At 39.5% G+C, this 22209-nt stretch overlaps 1 protein-coding gene across 3 annotated transcripts in view; it reads left to right on the top strand.

The window, feature by feature from the left end:
* Positions 1-22209, top strand: part of Tbc1d30 (TBC1 domain family member 30) — an 83770-nt gene that overhangs the window by 43035 nt on the left and 18526 nt on the right. For 2 of the 3 annotated variants that reach the window (XM_026392975.1, XM_026392974.2), the window contains exons 1-8: positions 1393-1555; positions 5008-5069; positions 6221-6286; positions 8068-8193; positions 10123-10308; positions 14324-14492; positions 16341-16509; positions 21662-21767. In XM_026392975.1, coding sequence (XP_026248760.1) covers positions 1393-1555; positions 5008-5069; positions 6221-6286; positions 8068-8193; positions 10123-10308; positions 14324-14492; positions 16341-16509; positions 21662-21767 — 1047 coding nt within the window. Of the gene's footprint in view, positions 1-1392; positions 1556-5007; positions 5070-6220; positions 6287-8067; positions 8194-10122; positions 10309-14323; positions 14493-16340; positions 16510-21661; positions 21768-22209 lie in introns of those variants that run through there. The other variant, XM_026392973.2, reaches the window with a different exon arrangement.

Here is a 22209-nt window from a genome sequence, read left to right as displayed (position 1 = left end):
TCCTGAATGAAATTAATATTTTCTTTCAGCTCTATTTGCTCTTGGAATATATACCACTGTCAATGAAAGTCATATTGTGTTCTAAATCAATTATTTTTTCTGTGTTCTTATACTATCAATGGCTGTTTAGTTAGGTTCATTTGCTTTCATTCATTTTTGAGACTTTAGAGTCTTTTTTATAAATTTTATTAATATTGTTAACATTATTCCACAGTCAAAGCTATATAAGGCAGGGCTGGGGCTGGGGCTAGGCAGTTGCACACTTGCCTGGCATGTGTGAGGCACTGGGTTCGATTCTCAGCACTGAATATAAATAAAACACAGGTCTATCAACAACTAAAAAAATATTGAAAAAACTACATAAGCCAAATCCAAAGAAAGCTCAGCTTTTCATTCCAATCTTCACACTGTACCCCCCTCCCAGTTTTTAAATTTCACTTTTGGTTTATTGAACTAGTGTTTCTGTTTCCAAAGAATAGCAAATACAAATATCTTTATACCCCACCCTTCTCTTCCTCATTCATTTTTGTGGTAAATATTCCATTGTTTTAAGAATGGCTTTTTTCTTTTTAACAGCAAGGATGGTTAATACTAGCTCAGAACTAATGAAGCTCTGGAGAGATGAAGAACCACTTCTTTTAAATAAAACTGCTCTTCAATGAGAACACTTTTCCCAAAGTCCATTTTTTTTCTAAAAGAAATGACCATTTTAAAAAAGTTTTTTTTTTCCTTTTAAAAAACACATTTTCTATGTCTCTCTAAGCAGCCAGGAAAGAGTTTAACGCAATTTGGGGGGAAGATTGTACTTCACCATCTGTCAGCTTCAATGCCACGCTGCCAGATTTGTCCTGTGTAGGACTGACCTTCGGTTCCAAGGCTGCTTAGATGAGGTGGGCACTTGCGGCTTGCTGGTGTTCTGCACCTGAGGCTGGCTCCCTTTGGAGCCCTCTCCAATCTTCTTGGCCTCTCTCCTGGCAGAAGCGCGGAAAACTGTTTTTGGTCTCCTCGAGGTCCCGGATTCCCTGACGCCCCGGCTACCGGCTCTAGGGCGGGGGCTGCCCCGCCTGCGCACAGCGATGCCGGGATTGGGGGCGGGAGCGCCGCCTTCTTCTCCCGCTCACTGGCTCCCGCCCTCCCTCCCTCCCTCCCGGCCCCAGGCCCTTTCCTGCTTCAGCTGTGCAGGCTCCGCACTGCAGATGCCCGCCCGCCTCCCGATGCTCGGCGGCTCCCACGGTGCTCTCAGGTCCTCTCGATCCCTGGAGGGCTGGTTGCTGCTCCTAGGCACCCTCGTCAGCTTGGACTCACTGAGCTCTGCGCCTGAAGCCGCTACCCCGACGAGGCAGCGGGGACCGAGGAGGACATCGGCGGTGCTGGATCCCGGGGTGCTCTTGGATGCGGCAGGACAAGCTGACCAGCTCCCTGAGGCGCGGGGGGAGATGCCTGAAGCGACAGAGTGGTGGCGGCGGTGGCGTGGGCACCATCCTGAGCAATGTGCTCAAGAAGCGCAGCTGCATTTCGCGGACCGCGCCCCGGCTGCTCTGCACCCTGGAGCCGGGTGAGGACCCGGGGCTGCAGATGGGGTGCTGGAAAGTAGCGTGGCGCCTTGGATGCGGTGCTCCTTGCACCCTAGCCTCCGCTGGACTCCGCTTAGGCCAGGCGCTGTGGCTTGGTGCTGGCGGAGCTCGGTTGGCCTGGGAGGGCACAGTGCGTGGACCAGGGCCTGGGCACCAGCAGTGCCTCCTGAGACGCGAAGAATGGGCTGCTCCCGCCCGCGGACCCCCACCCCGTGGCCTGTGAGCCGGCTTCCTGCGCGAGGTGGGGAGGTGCGGGAGGCTGCCCCCGCGATCAGAGGCTGCGCCACCTATTGTGCTCCGGGCTCGCAGGAAGCCAGACCTTGAAAGAGGTGTGTGGGGTGGAGAAAGGCACAGGGTTGACACCAGAGGTCGGAGGGGAAGGCTGCGACTGCGAAGCAAAAAGCGAATATATGCTTTCCTGAGTGTGCCTGTAATGAGTCCCAGGGTCAGCCTGTCTGAACCCTCTAATTTGAGCCTTGGTGGGGAGCAGACAGGAGATCCTTGCTGTAGGTAAGGTTTGGAAGCACTCCTGGCCGTGTGGTAGGATAGGCCCTTTCTGCCAACAGCCTGTGTTTACACATCCCTGCTTCTCTAGGCTGCATAACTCGGCATCAGCTCCACCACCCAGCGTCTCTCCAGGGCGCTTTAAGAGGCTGGCGCTGCCAGCTGAGTGCAAAGGGAGCCAGCTGTACTCGCAACGGTGCTTGGCGCTCACCTTTCCCTGGAGTGGCCCGGGCTGGGCTCCAAGAGTGTTGGTCATCTACACTGCTCGCCCCTCAGCGACTGCTGGGACCTGTTATCAGCCAGTTGTGGGGGATTCAGCCCAGGCTCTAAGTCCCAAAGGATGGAAAGCATTGCTGCCTTCCGAACCTCGTGGTTTCTTTGTTTTCCTCCCCACGGAAGTGTCTAGTTGCAGAAATTGTAGTATTTATTCGTCATCTTCTTTTACCTCTCTTTAAAAAGGAAAAAAAAATCTCCTTCCCATGTTAAAAGTGTTTTACATTTCTGAATCCTGAGCAGCTGTGATTATCAGATGAAACTTAAACCTTCTTTCCTCCTTTATTCAGTTAGAAGGGGGTGAAAATGACCTGATTTAAGCTTTTGTATGCAGGCAGCAGATGATCAATTCCACCTAAATTCTCTGACTCATTTTTGATTATGGGAAAATAGTTGTGGTTTTGGCTAACCAACTCCTGCTGGGTTTCAGCTTGGAAAGGCAATCTGTATGACGCCCAGCAGGTGCTCCAGAAAAGTCAGAGGAGGATATTTGGTCAAACACGTTAAGAAATCTTGCAGTTTTAGGGCAGCAGGAATAAGTCAGCTTGGGACTGACTTATTGGTCTTAATTGCAGTAAAACAAACGTAATGATTATACACTCCTCCGTTCAGCACCCTGCTCCTGGACAGCACCCTCCCAACACAGTTTTGTTTATTAAAATGCCTTTGGAGCTAGAGGCACACTCGGACTTCATTTAAATCATCTTACAGAGATGAGAATCAGTTGGGTACTTAATTTTTCTCCCAAGAAGAAGATCATCTATCCAGGCAGAGTGTGGTTTTGACCCCAAAGCTTTGAAGAGAAATATCAAGGCATTGATATTTCTACCGTAGCTTGACTTTAGAAATCTAGGTCCCAGGGCTGGGGTTGTGGCTCAGGGCAGAGCTCTCATGTAGCTCGAGCCAGGCCCTCGGTTGGATCCTCAGCACCACATAAAAATAAATAAATAAAATAAATAAAGATATTGTGTCCATCTAAAAACTAAATATTAAAAAAGAAAAAAAGAAAAGAAATCTAGGTCCCAATACTGTGTATCCACAGCACTCTTCCAGGGCTCCAAGAAGAACATCTGCATCCTGTCATGGACTTGGGAAAATCAGACACATCTCTTTCTTGATTCTTGTCTCCAAGATTTGTCCTTTAAAAGACCAATCTACTTTGTTATTACTCTTACTATATTTTATAAATTCTAAAGATTGTTCCTGTTCATACCACCCCTCAGCATTGAAAATGTATAGATTTTCAACATGCCTAACCTGCAACCAATAACTTGTAGGCAAAATATAATTTGATTTCTGTAATTTGTAAAACTGAATGTTATTGATAATGTTTGGTATTTCTTGGACTTAAAAGCAATGTCTTTATTATTATTATTTTTTAAAATTTATACATGACAGTGGAATGCATTACAAACAATAAGTCTTTTAAAAAGTGATTTAAAAGATCATGTACTTGATTTTGAAATTGTAGAAAGAGGATTTATAGTATTTTAAGATATGATTTTATTTTTATAGAATTTAAACATGTAATTTCATTTTAATAACAATACATAATTCTAATACAGAATTTTGAATGAAGACCTTTATATCCTTTCCAATTTATATTCTTCTGTTCCATATATTTGGAATTTCTATCAAAGAAGATTATCTAAAGTTGTTGATTATTTGGGATTAGAGTTCAATTATGTGTTTAGTTTGTAGTTTTTAATTTAATATACATAATGTTTTATCTTCAATGAATAAGTCCATTAAGACAGAATTTAAAAAATATAAAAATCTCCATCAGTCTGGGGTTGTGGCTCAGCGTTAGAGCACTTGCCTAAGCATGTGTGAGGCCCTAGGTTCGAGCCTTAGCACCACTTAAAAATAAATAAATAAAACAAAGGTATTGTGTCCAATTATAACTAAAAAATAAATGTTTAAAAATATAAAAATCTCCAAACAGAATTGTTATAATGGATCAAAAGGAAAGGCAATGACATATATGTGTGTATTTTTTTTCTTCTTCTTTGTTCCCGTGCTGGGGATTGAACCCAGGGCTTTGGCCATGCCTTGTAAGCGCTCTACCACTGAACTACATCCACAGCCCCATAATATTATTTTATAGCTTTGGATATTCCACTAAAGTTATCTTAATAATCTTAGTCCATTCAAGCGTCCTTGAAACTTACAAACTCTAAGTAGAGAATTATCTTCCTACCTTTCATTAATATTGATTACACTGTACCTGGAGATTTACAGTTAGCTATCACAACAGTCCTGAGATAGACATTATTGTTCTAATTTTAAAGATAAAGGAATTGAGGTTGAGACAGGTGAAGCAGTTGGTTTGAGTGTGAGAACCAAGGTTGAATGGAGGTGTGTGTAACTCTGGTCCTGTGGCGCCAGGTTTTGTTTTGTTTTGGCACTATTCCAGGTAGCTGTGGAAATTACCATCCCAGGTGATAAGCTCTATTCTATTGCCATATGGTATCTTCCTGTTTTAATAATGAATACATTTGCTTTTTATTTTAACAAAATTGGCTAAAATTTAGTAATAATATCTGGTTTTAAAAATTTAAACAGTTATTCAGTAGAATCAAGGTTTTATTCATATTTTTGATATGATTTGTCATAGTTTCCATGAATAACAATGATTTACGTATTTTTCTTTTAGGAGTTGATACAAAATTGAAGTTCACTCTTGAGCCATCTTTAGGTCAAAATGGTTTTCAGCAGGTAACTTCATTTTTGCTTTGAATATACTCTTGTTTGGGAGTACTAGTAGGGAACATTGAGATATAGTCTCAAAGTTTGAATATTAGCATGTACTTTGATATGCATAGGAAGATGTCAGAGTTTTTTTTTTTTTTAACCCTCGGTTTCAAGTAAAATAACTTTTGAAGCTACACATGACAATTTTTGCATTTTCTTTTTTTGGGGCACTGGGTATTGAACACAGGGGCACTTAACCACTGAGCCACATCCCAGCTCTTTTTTATATTTTATTTGGGGACAGAGTCTTGCTAAGTTACTGAGGCTGGCTTTGAACTTGTGATGCTCCTGCTCCAGTCTTCTGAGCTAATGGGATTACAGGACTGTGCCATCATGTCTGGCCAGTTTTGCACTTTCTATAAATGGTAAAATTGTGAAAATTTTTTTAGCTTTATTTTATTTATATGTGCAGCTGAGGATTGAACCCAGTGCCTCACACATGCTAGGCAAGTGCTCTACTGCTGAGCCACAACCCTAGCCCTGAAAAAGTTTTAATAACCAAATATTTATTATTCTGAACTCATAGTACATGTTTTGATATATATACTTATTTGTGTGTGTGTATGTGTGTGTGTGTGTGTGTGTGTGTATATATATATATATATATATATATATATATATATATATATATATATATATCTCACAACATATATTTTGTTACCAGGGATTGAACCCAGGAGTGATTAACCACAGAGCCGCATCCCCAGCCATTTTTAGTATTTTGTCTATAGATAGGGTCTTGCTGAGTTGCATAGGGCCTCAGGCCTCAGTAAGTTGGTGAGGCTGACTTTGAACTCACAGTCCTCCTGCCTCAGCCTCCGGCTGGGATTTCAGGCATGCACCACTATGCCGGGCACATGTTTTGGTTTTTGAGTTTCCCAATTGTTGTTTGTTTACTGCAAATGAGTCAAAGATGTGTTTAGAATACCATAGGTGTGGGTTTTGGGGGCAGTCTTATCCCCAGACCCATAACTGCCAGCTGCAAGAAGCTTTATTTATCCTAGTGTGCTGTACTAATTGTATCATACTCTGTGTATGTCAAGATGGAGAAAAGGTTGAAATTGCTTACCCAGGTTGGTATTATTACTTCCCTGATAGCTCTTCTTTATTCCTAGTGGTATGATGCTCTCAAGGCTGTAGCCAGACTATCAACAGGGATACCAAAGGAATGGAGAAGAAAGGTAAGGTGGATTTGCAAGGCTAAAATACAGAAAGACTGTCATTCTGTCCTTCAAAACCTCTGGAATGTCCAAAAGTATATTCTAGATTTAGTAATTTAATACTTATTGCTTCATTATTTATGCACGCAGTAAGCAGTTATTGATTATCCATTCTGTGTCACGTACTGTTCTAGGTGCTAGGGATGCAACAGTGCAAACAACAGCAGACTGAAGTTTTTGTCCTGAGGAGCTTACAATGAATAAAATATAAAGTATGTCAGATGGTGACAAGTGCTGTGGATAAAAATAAAGCACAGAAAGAAATAAGGAGAGTGTGGGAGAATAGGGGTAAGGAGGTGGAATTTTAAATAGCAAAGTAATGCGTGAGTAGGGCCCTGAAGGAGTGGAGAATTCAGAGATGTAGCTACCTGAGGGAGTATACTCCAGGCTAAGGGAAGAGCCGGTGCAAATGACCTTAGGTGAGAGTATCTCACCTGATTCAATCCAAGCAGAGGGGTGGGGTGGAGCACAAAGGACAAAGTGAGATGGGGAGAGAGTCTTAGAGGTAACAGAAAGGTGGTACACTCTGGTTGGTCTTGGGTTTTTTGCTCAGTGTGAAATGGGAAGTTTGAGTAGGGGAGTAACATAATCTGAATTACGTTTCAAAGGGACGGATCTGGTGGCTAACTTGAGAATATGAGAGCCAAGGGCAGAAGCAGGGAGATCAGTTGGAGACTCACAGTAATTCAAGCAATAGATGATTTAGGTTGGGGCAGTGGAGATGGAGAGGAGGGTCAAATTCTAGATATATATTTTGAATATGAATTCCAAGTGGGCTGAATATAACCTATGAAAGGTGTGTCCAGGAGGACTTTAAGATTTTGGCCTGAGTGACTGGAAAGGTAGAGAGTTACTGTTTATATAGATGGGAGGATTAGGGGTGCAATACTTTATGATTGTATGTAGAGTTGGGTTGGTGGGGGATTAGATGTTTGGTTTGGGATCTATTAAAGTTGAGATGCCTATTAGATATCTAACTTGAAGGTATCAAATGTGCATTTGGACATATGATTCTGATGCTTATAAGTCTGGTTGGAAATACTAATCAATGCTGTTCCTGCAAAATCAAGTTAAAATACCAAAACCTGAAATGTGTTCTTAGGATATTAATTTATAAACCTAGTTTTAATACTCCTAGAATTTGAACATTGAAAGTTCCTCAGAATAAATATTAAAAGTGGCATTATGAAATGCATTTTGTAGAAGCAGATTTTCTGGGTAAGACAAAGGAGTAAAAATATCCAATGACTCTTTTAAAAAAGTTCTTCATTATGGGAGCCCATCTGTTAGTTTTATGTGTGTGGGAGGGATGATTTAAAGGCAGAGGCCTCCATGATGAAAAAAGGCCCCACCAACATGAGTGGCCAAGTGGGTTTTGCCCAAGCATGAAAGCAACTTAGAGCCAAGTAAAACAAGAAAATGCAGCGAATCTAATGAACTGAAATAAAATTCCAAAAAACTCATGGCTTGTTTTCTTAATAGTATTTCTAATGCTTGGATTGTTACTTGACACATGGTAGGAACTTTACAAATAGTTACTGAAAGAGAAAAATGAAAGGATTCTAAGGTGGCAATTCAGTACAGCAAAAATTTTGATGAAGTTGTTACAGATCTTGACGTACAAGCTTTATCTGGATTAGGAACGGTTCCCATGTTCTTGTCGGATGCAGTAACTATTTTCTAACAAAAGTGAAATTACATATTCTACTTTAGCAACCTTTTTTATTTATGCAATATTTTAGGTTTGGTTGACCTTGGCAGATCATTATTTGCACAGTATAGCCATTGACTGGGATAAAACCATGCGTTTCACTTTCAATGAAAGGAGTAATCCTGATGATGATTCGATGGGAATTCAGATAGTCAAGGTAATGCCCCTGCACTTGGCCTGTAGTTCTAATGTAGAAAAAAGACTCTAAGAGCCAAATGTTTCCTAGATAGAGGATCAAATGGTCTCTACCTTTGGTCCAAATGTCTTTGTATTTTCTGCGTCTTTGTTTTATTAGTTAACAGCTTTTTTTTTTTTTAATGGGGAAACTCAACTATGCCTTATTTTCATCAATTTAAATGTTGCTGGTAAGAAGAAAATGCTTGTGAATGAATGAGCTTCCACTCATATTCAATTTGTTTATCTTCATCACATGATAGGAGATTGAAATTCCTTTTTTAATTTTTCCCCTCTACTATAGGTTAGTGCTTTGCTAAACTGAGTTTTACATAAAAGACACTGATTGGAGAAACTTAAAGTTAGATATATTTCATTGTAGAATCATTTGGCTCTTATTAGGGTCTTTGATAGTTTCTTAACTGTTAATTTATAGAGATAGTTAGAGTTGACTGATGGGTCTACTTTAAGTCCGATGGTTACAGGTTGAAGCAAGCTGTAGAGGCAGCTGTGGTTCACCTACCTGTGTTATTGCAGTAGAGCCTGGTGCTCAAAGCATCAGGATGCTGATTCTACTCGATTCCAGAATAATCCTCTTATATAAGGCTCTAGCACATGCTTTTTGATTTTTTTTATGAGTGCATTACAGTGTGATACTAAGCTGGGATTTTAAAAGGATGGTTGTTTCATCTAATTTTTGGCTGCTACAAGATAGCTAATGTTTTGGCATATTTGAGTATATTTTTTAAAGGAGGAAGTACTAACTGAAGTGAGCAACTTTCTAACCTAACTTGATCTGTTTCAGACAAATGATAAAAAATTATGGCATTTCACGTTGCATATTAAAAACCTTTGCATTATCCACATTTCAACTGTCTATTTGAAATTTCAGAATATGTTTCACTGAGATAAACATTTCATATTTGAAATATTTTCTTTCTGTTTAGCTTGTGAACTAAGAGAGTGCACATTTTATAATAAACATGTTATTAAGGGGATCTGTTCTTTTTTCCCAATGAAGCAAATGCTATGTCAATAAAATGACTTCAGCTGCTGAAAATCAGAGTCTCTGCTTGGTAATTAAATTGTAGATATTGCTCTCATTACATATTAATGCAGAACAAATGTTTCTGTCCTTACACAAATTTATAAAATGATTTGGATAGAATGATTTTTCTTTCTATAATATAAACTTTTTTCTATTTTGATTTACTCCCTAATATTATTTAGTGTTTTGGTAGCTAAATATTATACCATATTTTTTAAGAGGGACTGTGAGCCTCTATCATAAATATGTTGAAATGGCTATTTTTTAAAAATATTTTTTTAGTTGTTGATGGACATTTTATTTAATTAATTTATTTGCATGTGGTGCTGAGAACTGAACTCAGTGCCTCACATATCCTAGGCAAGTGCTCTACCACTGAGCTACAACCCCAGCCCTGGCTTTTTTTTTTTTTAATATATATTTTATATACATATACATTTATTTATAAATTTTTAAAATATATATGTATACACATGTACATATATCTACACACATATTTATGTATCTGTGTATATATGTGACTGATGCCCATTTAAAAAATAAACTATCAATTTATGTGAAATTATAATGTCATTTTTGTTAATTGAGTTATTTTTTTATGTTAATTCTGGGAACTCTCTAAGTAGAAAATTTGCCTGACTGATCTTCCCCTTGCACAGACAGTGTATTAGAAAACATTTGAAAGAGAAAACTTAAAAAACATGTTTTGGCCTATATGTATAAGTTACATATGCATTTAAAAAAAGTTAAAAATCCATGTTGATATTTTGAACTATTTAATGGTGAGACAAATAACAAAATGTATATTCCTTGTGAGGGAGCATTAGCAGATATTTTAATAATATTGCTCCCTCTATTTTTTAGGATCTTCACCGTACAGGCTGCAGTTCTTACTGTGGCCAAGAGGCTGAGCAGGACAGGGTTGTGCTGAAGCGGGTGCTGCTGGCCTATGCCCGATGGAACAAGAATGTCGGGTACTGCCAAGGCTTTAACATCCTGGCGGCGCTAATTCTGGAAGTTATGGAAGGCAATGAAGGGGATGCATTGAAAGTAAGTGTCACTGATGGAGGGAACTGGAATTCTCTTACAGGAGAAAACTGGAGGTATAATTCTCTTCCCTGATGCCTCTCCCTTTTCCAAGGTGTTTTCCATACTTTGGTAATGACCTAGGTTAGCATTTTCTCCAGGTTAAAGCCCTGTCAAGTGACTCACGTAGCTGCTGACTGTGAGGGTGATTATTTTCTAGTCTCACTTATAAGCCATTATATGTTAAAGGCAATTTAAATATTAATTGTGTTAATTATCATGTTTGTGTAACAATTAGCTGCTTAAGACAGCTAGTATGTATTACCTTATGGTTTCTTTGAGTCAGAAATCTGGGCACAGCTTAGCTGACTCAAGGTCATATCATTGTGGCATTTAAACTGTTGGTGGTTATGTTCTTATTTGAAGGCTTGACGGGGGTGGGGGGTGGGGGACCGGTGGGGGGGAGCATTCATCAAGTTTGTTCATGTGGTTGTTGGCAAGACTTAATTCCTCACAGGCTGTTGAACTGAGGGTCTCTGGCTATTGACTGGAGGCCTCTTTTATTTCCTTGCCATGTAAGCCCCTCCACCCTACCACTTGGTTCCTGGCATCCTTGAGAGAGCAAGAGAATAAAAGCAAGTGAGGCAGAGAAGTTCAAGTTACAGATTTGTAGCCAAATATCAGAAGTGACATCCATTGTTTTTCCATATTCTGTTCCTAGGAAGCAGTCACCAGGTCTAGCTCGTATTTAAGGGGAAGACTACCACGAGGTGGAGGTTACTGGGGGTCATTTTATAACTGCCTACCATGCCAGTTATCTTTAATTCTGGTTGAATTGACTTATTTGGTTCCTTTGCTCTTTCATATTTGGAGCGAGATATAGAGGAGGTGGGCTGAGTGTATCTATGGAAGGTGTTTGGAGAAAGGTCATGGAAGTGAAATATATCATTACCTTTTAATCTTTGGTGTGTAGGACCTTTATTAGTTAGACACAATTCTGGAAACAACTTGAGATAAAACACTAACAATGTAAGTTTATGGATCTGAATGTGAGTCATGTGTCACCAGAAATAGTCTTCATGAGAAATGAAGCCTTGCAAATGTGGAGGATGGCCACTGCCTTCATTGCTTAGGGCAATGTGGGTTGCCAATTCATATTTGAACATTTAAGCAGCTGCTGATTGTAGTGTTTGTGATATATTAGATGGAGGCTTGTTCTCTGTATTCAAAACATCTCCCCAACCCTACCTACTCTTTTTTTTTTTTATTGGTTGTTCATAACATTACAAAGCTCTTGACATATCATGTTTCATACATTACATTCAAGTTGGTTATGAACTCCCATTTTTACCCCAAATACAGATTGCAGAATCACCAACTCTTGTGTTTGACTGTGGTGAATATCTCAGTGACATTCTCTATCACTGACTTGTGTGATATGGAAAAATAAGCACATGTTCCTCCTAGGTTTATACACATCACAGTGGACTTAATTATAAACCCAGCCGGACATGATCTAAGTGTGTGTTCACCTGCTCATTTTTTCCATTCATGTATTTAAGGAAATAGCTTTGAAATGACTTGTTTAATCAAATAGGTGGGGGTGAGGAAGTGGGGTGGACAGTGACAAATTAAATATGTGAATTTAAGACATTTTTAATTAAGAAACAATTTTATTTACTCATTCTATCGCTGTTAGTATTTTTTCCAGATACATACAAATTTGTATGACTATGAAATGAAAATTGTTCTGTTAAAAAGTTGGAATAAGTGATTCAGGTCAGAGAGCTGGAGAAGTTTGGGAAAAGGAGTATACATTGCCAATCAACTCATGAAAGGACTCAGTGGTACCGGAGAAACTAAAATTCACATAAAAAGATGGATTGGACAAAGCAGAGAAACTGAATATTTTTATTTCTGTCCCCAAGAAAATAAGCCCCATGGAATGAGATGACATATATCATCATTGTTTAGGAATGTGTAGATCTTGTGATTAGATATTTAATATGCAGAGGAAAGTTGGGTTGATGAAGAAGCACTTCTGATGCCAAGAAAAATATCAGTGTCTGTGTTTTTTTAGCAGCCATTTTGGCATTAGCAAGTTGAAATTATTAGGGAAATTCATAGTTTAGTAAAAATAGGTGAACAACTTTTTTCTAATTTCCAGAACTGTCTTTTGCTAGTAATTATTATTAGATTTTTAAAAATGTTTTTTAGTTGTCAAAGGACTTTATTGTATTAATTAATATGTGGTACTGAGAATTGAACCCAGTGTTCACACATGTGAGGCAAGCACTCTACCATTGAGCAACAACCCCAGCCCAGTCATTATTTTGTTTCTAAATATTTGTCAAAAATTTGAAGCCCTCTCATTATTTATCTCATTTATTTATTTTTTTAAGATATATGATTTGGTCTTTGAAATTTGGTAGTGAGCTGTTTCTTTTGTCTTAACACCAGGCTTTGAGATGACTTTATACTGAGAATTTTATTATAAGAATTACTAGAATAATTGAAGAAATATCTTTTCTTATTCTCATAATTTTGATGGGATCATAATTTCTTAATAATGACTTGAGTGCTTTTCTCAGTACTATATAACTTCTCCTTAGGTGAAAAGGATAATAACCCCCAGACCATTACCTTTAAATTTGCCTTTCTGTTCCTATAAATCCCCTTTCTCCAGATCCATGGAGTGCTAGGTGCCTACCGGGGTGCTCTACCCTGCTGGGAGTCTGCTCTTTCCCATCTGGGACCTCTTCCTCCATGTGGACTGAATGTACTCCTTGTCTTGCCGAGCTCCTGTTTCCCAGGCAATGATACATTTACCTAGTACATTCTGTGCTGACATAAGAAGTCTCCCTAGGCTTGTGGATCAAAAACCTCAGAGGGCTTTCTCAAGAATCATACAAAACCATAATCTAAAATTAGAAAGTATAAGCCAGGAATAAGGGGAAAATGGTCCCATGGCAGGGCTGGAAGATAGATAGGGAGATCTCTATTGATCAGAGGTAGATCTATTTTTAACTATCACTTTATTTTTTTTGAAAATAGAGTTTTGTGGTATCCTGAAGATAAAAAATGTGAGACAGCACTTTTCCGCCTGCATACAGACCCAGCTATGATTTTGTTCTTAATTTTGTTTTTCTGGTGCTCTGGGAATGATCTGGTCTTTTATGGACTATAAAAGCAGACAGGGAAAGGACTAGGGATTGAAGGACAGAACTTGTGTTTTTTTTTAATATTAATTTTTTAGTTGTAGTTGGACACAATACCTTTATTTTATTTATTTTTATATGGTGCTGAGGATTGAACCCAGGGCCTCACATATGCTAGGTGAATGCTCTACCACTGAGCCACAATCCCAGCCCCCAGAACTTGTTTTTGTGTTACTAGATCTAGTGGTTCTTAACACTTGAGAAAAGATAATACAAGTATAAAACTCAAGAATGAAGATTGTAATTTGAAGAAATCAGGTGATGATCTTATGAAAGAAACGTGGGTTTAAAACAGTCCCATTTGTTCAAACAAAACTTGGTTGCATTCTCCTGGGAGAGGAAAGTAGTCAAAAACCAACATCAGTTGCTGTAATAACCCAGGTAATTGGAAAGTGAATCTCAGGGCCACCTCAGCGTGGGTGTTTTATGATAGGCCATCTCTTGGGTTTCGTATTGACGTCGTAAACTACTCATATCCAGGATTCCATGCTGAGGCTCCTGCTGGTGGCTGATGAAGCCTGTGCTCTCTCATTCCTCAGTGAAGCTGGGAGTTGTGTGATCACAGCTGCTTATGGGGTCTGGTGGCCCATCTAGGAATTTCAGAGGGCCGCAGAATTTGGGTCTAAGTTACTTAGATAATTATGCCGCCTTCTCCTTACACCGGGTGTAAGTGAGCCTTGAAAAATTGGTACTGACACATTTAAAGGAGAGTTTGCTTTGGCTAATTGCATTTTATCTAGTTGAATTATATTCTTTTAATTTTGGACATGTTAGGATTTTGGTTGTTATGAAGCTGTATTATTCTTTATCTTTTTCTTTAGATTATGATTTACCTGATTGATAAGGTACTTCCTGAAAGCTATTTTGTCAATAATCTCCGGGCATTGTCTGTGGATATGGCTGTCTTCAGAGACCTCTTGAGAATGAAACTCCCTGAATTATCCCAGCACCTGGATACTCTTCAGAGAACTGCAAACAAAGAAAGTGGAGGTTGTGATGTTTCATTGCTATTAAACCTTGAAAAATATTTGGCTTGTGAGATTCCACTCTATACATGAACTAACATTGAATGGAAATGCAGGTTTCTGGGTATCTCTTTGTTTTTTAATTTTTTTTTGTAAATAGACACAATACCTTCATTTTATTTATTTATTTATTTATTTATTTATTTTTATATATGTGGTGCTGAGGATTGAACCCAATGCCTCACAAGTGCTAGGCAAGTGCTCTACCACAGAGCTACAACCCCAGCCCTTCCAGGTATTTCTGTTGTAAGAGTTTGGTGCAATGAAATAGATTCCCAGAGAACAAAAACAAAACTGAAAATAAATATATAGGGTCATGTGTTAAGCCTCTAGCTGGTCATGGGTAGAAAACAGGCTGAGAGCCTAACATCCCCTTGGTACCAGATCAGAAACTAACGGGATATATTGTACTCTAGATGAAGAATGGTGTATGTGTCTTATTGTCTAAAGTGCTCTACACTGGCACCAAACCTGTCGGAGTTCTTTAAAGCTGAGCTTCAGGTACCATTTAGCACAAGCTGGCTTTGGAGAACCATTGAGGCTATGAAAGTGCAGTTCCCGGAGCTGCTGCCATCTAGTGGCCTCATCAGCCCTCAGCAGTACCTGGTTGAAGTTGCTGCAATTACACCTATTGTCTGTGCCCTGATACCGGAAAGAATGTTTTGTTTTGCTGTTTCCTGGACTTGGCTCCTGGTTCCTGTTGTAGATCATGCATTTGTGGGTTAGTCGGACCCACACATTTAAGTCTTGGAGCATATTAAAGGATTTTGAGGATCTAATCTTTGATTAAAATACACTGTGATATTTTAGTGACAGCTGGGTGTCTAAGTTTTTTCTCCTAGTCTATTTAAATGATCTGTATTTAATTTGGTGCACAGCGTAACTGTATACTTGCGTGAGTTTCACAATGCTTCTGCTTAGACTGGTTTTGCCTGTCCTGCAGTCAGACACGTTTTACTGAGCTACATGTTTTCCCTTTCGTGGCACTTGGCTAATGAGGAATAACCTCTGGTTCTAATCTTTGAGCAAATGTTTGTTCATAGGTAAGGAGGAAGAAAATGGGTGCAGGAAAACAGATCTCTTTTTTGCTTACACTTGAGTAATTGTGCATACTGACTGTAACTGGGAGGGAAGGTCAGTCTAAATGTCTGAGTTATATTTCAATAAAATATATGCTTATGATATCACAAGAAGTGGAAGTACTGTTTTTAGTAAATTTAGAATTTCAAAATGGATGGAACCCCAGATCTTTCTTTAAAACTATATATAGTTTAGTTCAAAATGTATTTAAATTCAATGTTGTTTAGTCTTCAAATATTTTGGGATTTTCCAGCTAGCTTGCTGAGAATTGTGTACATAATTTAAGAAGCAGACAGATAAATTATAATAAACAAGTTTATTCTTTTTGGCCACATTTGAGTAAAAGTGTGCTTTATAAGATTCTGAAAATCTGATGCCTTTTTGCTTTTGAGAGGCTAAAATCCTTTATTTTTGTTTTGTTTTTGGTGAGGAAACTTTCTTCTTAATTTCCAGCACCCTACAACAGGTAGAGCCACAGTTAGGTTTTAGGTTAAGATTTCTGAAGCATCATAAAGAATGTGTGAAGCCCACATGATTGAGATTTTTATTAAAAACACCTACGTTCCTCCAGAAGCATGGAAGGAATAAAAGGAAGAAAGAATCAGGATGTAGAATGAAGGAATAAGTCAAGAAATAGAACCTAGTTGAGTGGACATGGAAGACTGAGAAGGGTGTTTGTCCATTTCCCACATCATCAATTTTGAAGGAATTAAGCATGCTTGTTTTGTTTCAGGTGGATACGAGCCCCCACTTACGAATGTCTTCACGATGCAGTGGTTTCTGACTCTCTTTGCCACGTGTCTCCCTAATCACACAGTTTTAAAGATCTGGGATTCAGTCTTCTTTGAAGGTTCGGAGATCATCCTAAGGGTGTCACTGGCCATCTGGGCAAAATTGGGAGAGTAAGTGATTTCCCTCATCTACTTCATTCTGTGATGTTGAGAGCCTCAAGCAATTTTGTGCTTTGAATGTGAAGCATTGATAGTGTGAGGAGAAGAGAAAGTTGTGAACTTTCTTGAATTGCTTTAGGCTCCTGAAATCTCAGCTGCCCGCCCCCCTCCTTGATTGCTCGGGGCAGAGGGAAGAGGAGGATTCTCCCCTCCTCCTCAATGGACCTGTCCTGGCTGAGTCTCTCCTCAGCATCCCTCTGGACATTCTCTTGGAGGAAGGAGAGAAACTCAGATGGAAGAGAAAGTAGAAGATCTGGAGAGGAGCATGTGGATTTATTGGCTTACATAATACTTTGGATTATTTATGAATCTTTATTATTTATTTTGTTTCGCCATTCAGAACTGTGATAAAATTAAATAAGATAACCTGTAGAAGATTCTAACAGGGTGCTTGGTACATAGTCAATAGTAGACTCTATGGAACTCCTTTCTTTTCATGAAAAATTGCTTATGTGTTTAAATCTGGTCCCGCCAAAACATATTACCAAATAAATTTTACTTACATTCCTTACTAGTAGTAGCAGGGCTGAAAAAGATAGGGTAGTTTCACTTAGCTCTAATATATTATGACTAATACATTAACATTGTAATCTTTGGTTAATGGAAGACACATTAGGATGAGACTGTTAACAGTTTACTTAAAACGCAGAGAAGTTTTCAATGTTTCTTTCCCAGAGCTATGAATGACTTGAGTGGGTACATATGTTAGTAAGCTTTTTGTCACTGTGACCAAACTGGCTTACAAGAAAAACTTAGGGAAAAATTTATTTTGACTCACAATTTCAGAAATTCAGTTCATGGTTGGCCAACTCCATTGCTCTGGGCCCAAGATGAGGCAGAACATCATGGTGGAGGGTGTTGTAGAGGGAAACTGCTTTGCTCATGGTGGCCAAGAAGTAGAGAGAATGAAGAGTCAGGGGGACAAGATGTAATCCCCACATGCTCCCAGTGGCCTCACTTCTTCCAGCCACACCCCATCTACCAACAGTTACCATCCAGTTAGTGTATTCAAATAAGAATGGACTCATAGGTCACTGCTCTCATAATCTATTTTTTTTTTAGATTTTTTTTAATATTTATTTTTTAGTTTTCGGCAGACACAACATCTTTGTATGTGGTGCTGAGGATCGAACCCGGGCCGCACGCATGCCAGGCGAGCGTGCTACCGCTTGAGCCACATCCCCAGCCCTCATAATCTAATTGTTTAACCTCCTGCTCAACACAGGAGCTTTTGGGGAACACCTGATATCCAAACCATAACATTACCCATGACATGGACAACATGTCAAAAACCTATACACCACTGGCAGTGTATTTTTTCAAAACCTTTTTAAACTAGCCTTTTTATTTATGATAACTCGTTTCCTGGGAGACTTCCAGCACTTTTTTTTTTTTTTTTTTTTTTTGCAAAGAAAGTTCCACCATCTAGGCGTGGTGGCGCATGCCTGTAATCCCAGCAGTACAGGAGGCTGAGGCAAGAGGATGGTGAGTTCGAAGTCAGTCTTAGCAACAGTGAGGTGCTAAGCAAAATACTAAATAAAATACTAGAAAGGGCTGTGGATGTGGCTCAGTGGTTGAGTGCCCTTGAGTTCAATCCCTGGTATCCTCCTCCCCCGACAAAAAGATCCACTAACTATCAATTCAGGGATTTAAAAAAAATCATTATTATGTACAAGTATTTTAAAATATGACATAGCTCTCTCCTTTGCCTTTGTTTTATTGAACATTGCTTTTCAGGTAGGCCAATCAGTCAATCTGATGGATTTAGTGTGGTGTTTTGTTTTACTTTTCAGGTAGGCCAATTAGTTCATCTGTGTGGGATTTAGTGTACTGTTTGCTTTTCATTTTCTCCCAGTATCTAACTCATTCTGTAGTCACGTGTGTTTGATCTACATTATATGTTATAAGCTTTTTGAGTTTTTCTGGGTGTGACAGTCCAGTTACTAGGTGACTGGTTGATAGTATTAAAATAGTAAAGCTCTCTATTGTATGGGGGGACAGTGATATTCTCCTTTGTGACTTCTTAATAATGGGGCAGGAAGAAAAGAGGAAGCCCTGGCTTTATGTCCATCTAGTCATTATCTGGAGGATGGGAATTTATTCCTATGGTAATCTCAGCAGTGTCACTCTTACAGAATAACAATAGCTGCAAGTAAGAGCCAATATTCATTGAGTGTTTGAAATGGACAGGCACTGTTCCAAGTCCTCCACATACATTAACTAAGTCATTCTTCACCATCATCCTGTAGAGGTATGTATTGTCATCATCTTCATTTTATTGATGTGAGAATTGAGACACAGGATTCAGTGAATTGCCTAAAGTCCCCCTTTTCATAAATGGAAGGTTCTGGTTTTAAACCCAAGTATCCTGGACCTGAATCTGTGCTTTTTAAAAAATTTTATTTATTTTTTATTAGCTACACATGACATTACAATGATTTTGGCAATTCATACATTTGAATCATTGGGGTATAATTTCTCATTTTTCTGACTTTACAGATTGCAGAATCACACTGGTCATAGAGTCACCTATATACATACAGCAATCATAATGTCTATTCTGTTCTGCTGCCCTTCCTATCCCCCCTACTCCTCTCCTTCCCTCCCATCATTTTTCTCTATCCGATCTAATGTGAATCTGTGCTTTTAATTATGCAAGTCTACTGATAATAAGTGGCTAATATTCATGAGTGTTTGCAATATATATATGTGTAAATACACATATATCATATCCTGAACTTCATGATCATATATATATATATGGGTGATGATGGCCAGCATCTCTTTGAGAGGTTCTCTTGCCATCTCTCCTCCACCAGGGAAGTCCAAGCCACCCTAAAACTTACATTCTCAGATAATTAGGAACAAAGCACAAATACTCAGAATATATTTACAGAATGTGAAGCCCCGGATAGATCTAGTCTACATGGGTTCTGGAACTAGACAAAGAGAAAATGGCTCCGGTGGTTTATTTAAGCGGGTACATTAAAGGAAGGGATAAGGTTGCAAGGGTGGAGTCTTGCTTCATGATGTCTCGCAGTCAGCAGGGTGATTGACCTCTTGGCAGGTCACACCCATCTCAGGTGCAGTGTGGGGGGATCTTTGGCAGAGCTTCAGGAGGGAGTTCACCTGCATGGGGGGGTGCCAGAGGGAGTTCCCAATGCCAGACTTATCCCCCCAGGAGGCTACTGTGTGCAACTGTCCACACATAGCCCATGCATAGTTTGTGGTGCATATATATATCAGCCTGGTAGAATTTTTGCTTATCATAATTGAAAATCTTTTGAGCATGCAAGGGAAGGCAACCAACACATATCATCAAGTGCTGATAGTGTCTGTCATTATGTTAGGCAAATTCAGCACATTAGCTCATTTAGATCTCCCAATAATGCTGTGAAGTAGGTAGGGTTATTCCTCCCTGTCATTTCAAGCGAGAAGACTATCACAGCTAATGATTAGCAGGGCTGAGATTTACCCCTGGATCTTTCTGACTCTAGTGCCTATAATCCACTCCACAAAAGTTTCGTTGGAAAAACCATAAACAGCATAAAAGGTAATCTCCAGTTGATGTGTGCCTGAGCAATGTATGTGCCTTACATATGGTTATCCACGGGGCATCTCCTTCCACCTTGCTTCTGTGGCTGGGGATTCCCTCCTTTCACTCACTGAGGGGTGCTTTTGGAATCTGTAAGTTGTAGACCATCAGTTCATCTGCACTAGCATCTCTTGTGTGTCCTTTCTCCTCTGGCTCGCCATCTTGGCACACTCCCTCACTGATTTCTATTGATTGCCCATTGTGGTGTGTCTTCTCTGGTTTCCAGTCATGCACCACATTTGCCATGCCACCTCCAGGCTGACCTTGCCAAGGACAACGTCACTCCCTTTTAAAAGCCTTTCAACACTTGTGTCCTGAAGAGATTCAGCTGGCAGATGAGGCCTTTGTGATCATATGTCTGCAGCCTTCTAGCCTCAATGTTCACTGGCTCCCTCTGGCTGTGCATTCATTTGTCCCCTGGTCTTGTGGAGCTACTTGCAGTTCCCCAGATAGGCCTGCTGTTTCCTGCATTGGTGTCTTTAGAATGTTTTTTCTTCTTTGTCAGCTTGGAGAGCATTTTTCAAAGCACTTTTTCTCTTCCTCACCTCACTCCCCAGGGTAAACTTAACCACTTTTCATTTATGCCCACATCCTACGCTGTATCTTTGTAATAATATTTTAGTATTTACTTCATTTATATACTTACACAATCATAAACAACCCACACAATACCCTGTTGATTGCCTGAGGTTTTTCCATCATCATTTTTTTTTTTTTTTTGGATGATTCTATGAACATCACCCAGTTGGTGAGCAAATTGAACTGTCCAACTGTACAAAGAACAGTATAATAGATAAAACAGAAATACCCTGTGTTCTTTGACTTGGATTACTCACCCCCCCAACCTCAATTTAGAAGAAAGTTGAAAGTCCAACCTGTCTCACAGGTTACCAGGTGATAGATCCTTCCCTGAGAAGGGCTCAGAAAGTTCTTGTGGACTGATGAAATATGCAAATGAAGTTTTTGTATTTTTTGACTTTTAGCTCTACTGTGGTTTGGTTTCCACCTATTCATGCTATCACTGTAGATTAAGATCAACAGAGTCTCTGCAGGGGATAATTGTTCTTTAGAACCTAATTCTGTGGTTATAATTTCTGGTCAGTGCTGGATGTTCTGATATATAGAATGTGTCAAATGGAACCCATGAAGAGCCACAGTGGGGCTGTGTTGCTGGGATTTTGGGAGTGCATACCAGAACAAGTACCTCTAGATTGCTATTTTTTTTAAATGAGGTTTTACTGTGTTGCCCAGGCTAGTCTTGAACTCCTGGGTTCAAGAATCCTCCTGCCTCAGCCCCAGAGGAGTAGCCTGTCTGATGGGTGTAGACCACTGGGCCAACTGGGTTTTGGTACCTTTGATCTTTATTTCATATTCATTGTGTCCCAGGATTTTGATTTCTGTTGATTGCTAACTTGGTTGATGGTGAGAGGCAGCACATCTTGTATCTGTACCCATTACACAGCATGAGTGCCCTCAATAAGTCCTTTTCCCCCTTCTTTCTTCATCTAGGCAGATAGAATGTTGTGAAACAGCAGATGAATTCTATGGCACCATGGGGCGCCTCACCCAGGAGATGCTGGAGAATGACCTTCTGCAAAGCCATGAACTCATGCAGGTGAGTGGGTGCAGGAACCCAGTGCTAAAGTAACTACCGGTGTCAGAGCAGCAGTCTATGGGAAATGTATTTGGATAGCTGTCAGTCTAATTTTTTCAGTTGATTAAGAGTCTGTGTCTAATTTGATAAGAATTTATGTGACAAGAGGAAGGAAGAAATGAATGATGGCTGTTTGTTAGGGCTTTCCTTCGAACTGCGCCGCTTAAGAAACATTAGGCGCAAAATAAAAATAAATCGGGGGGGAAAATAGCCCAAATCACCCAGTGTTTATTCTGAATCTGATTCTTAGTCTTCTTAAAGGGATATTTGTGAGGTAAAATTGTTACTTGGGGGCAGGTATTAGGATAAAAAAGATTATTATTCTAATTGGCATTTTGATTCATTTTCACCTTCATTGTTCTACTTTCTAAAACCAGGTTATTATACATGAATCATAAATTTC

Source organism: Urocitellus parryii, chromosome 5 (genome assembly GCF_045843805.1).
Source record: "Urocitellus parryii isolate mUroPar1 chromosome 5, mUroPar1.hap1, whole genome shotgun sequence".
Classification (NCBI taxonomy): Eukaryota; Metazoa; Chordata; class Mammalia; order Rodentia; family Sciuridae; genus Urocitellus; species Urocitellus parryii.
The sequence above is the reverse complement of the archived record's forward strand: the minus strand, read 5'-3'. Positions and strand labels throughout refer to the sequence as shown.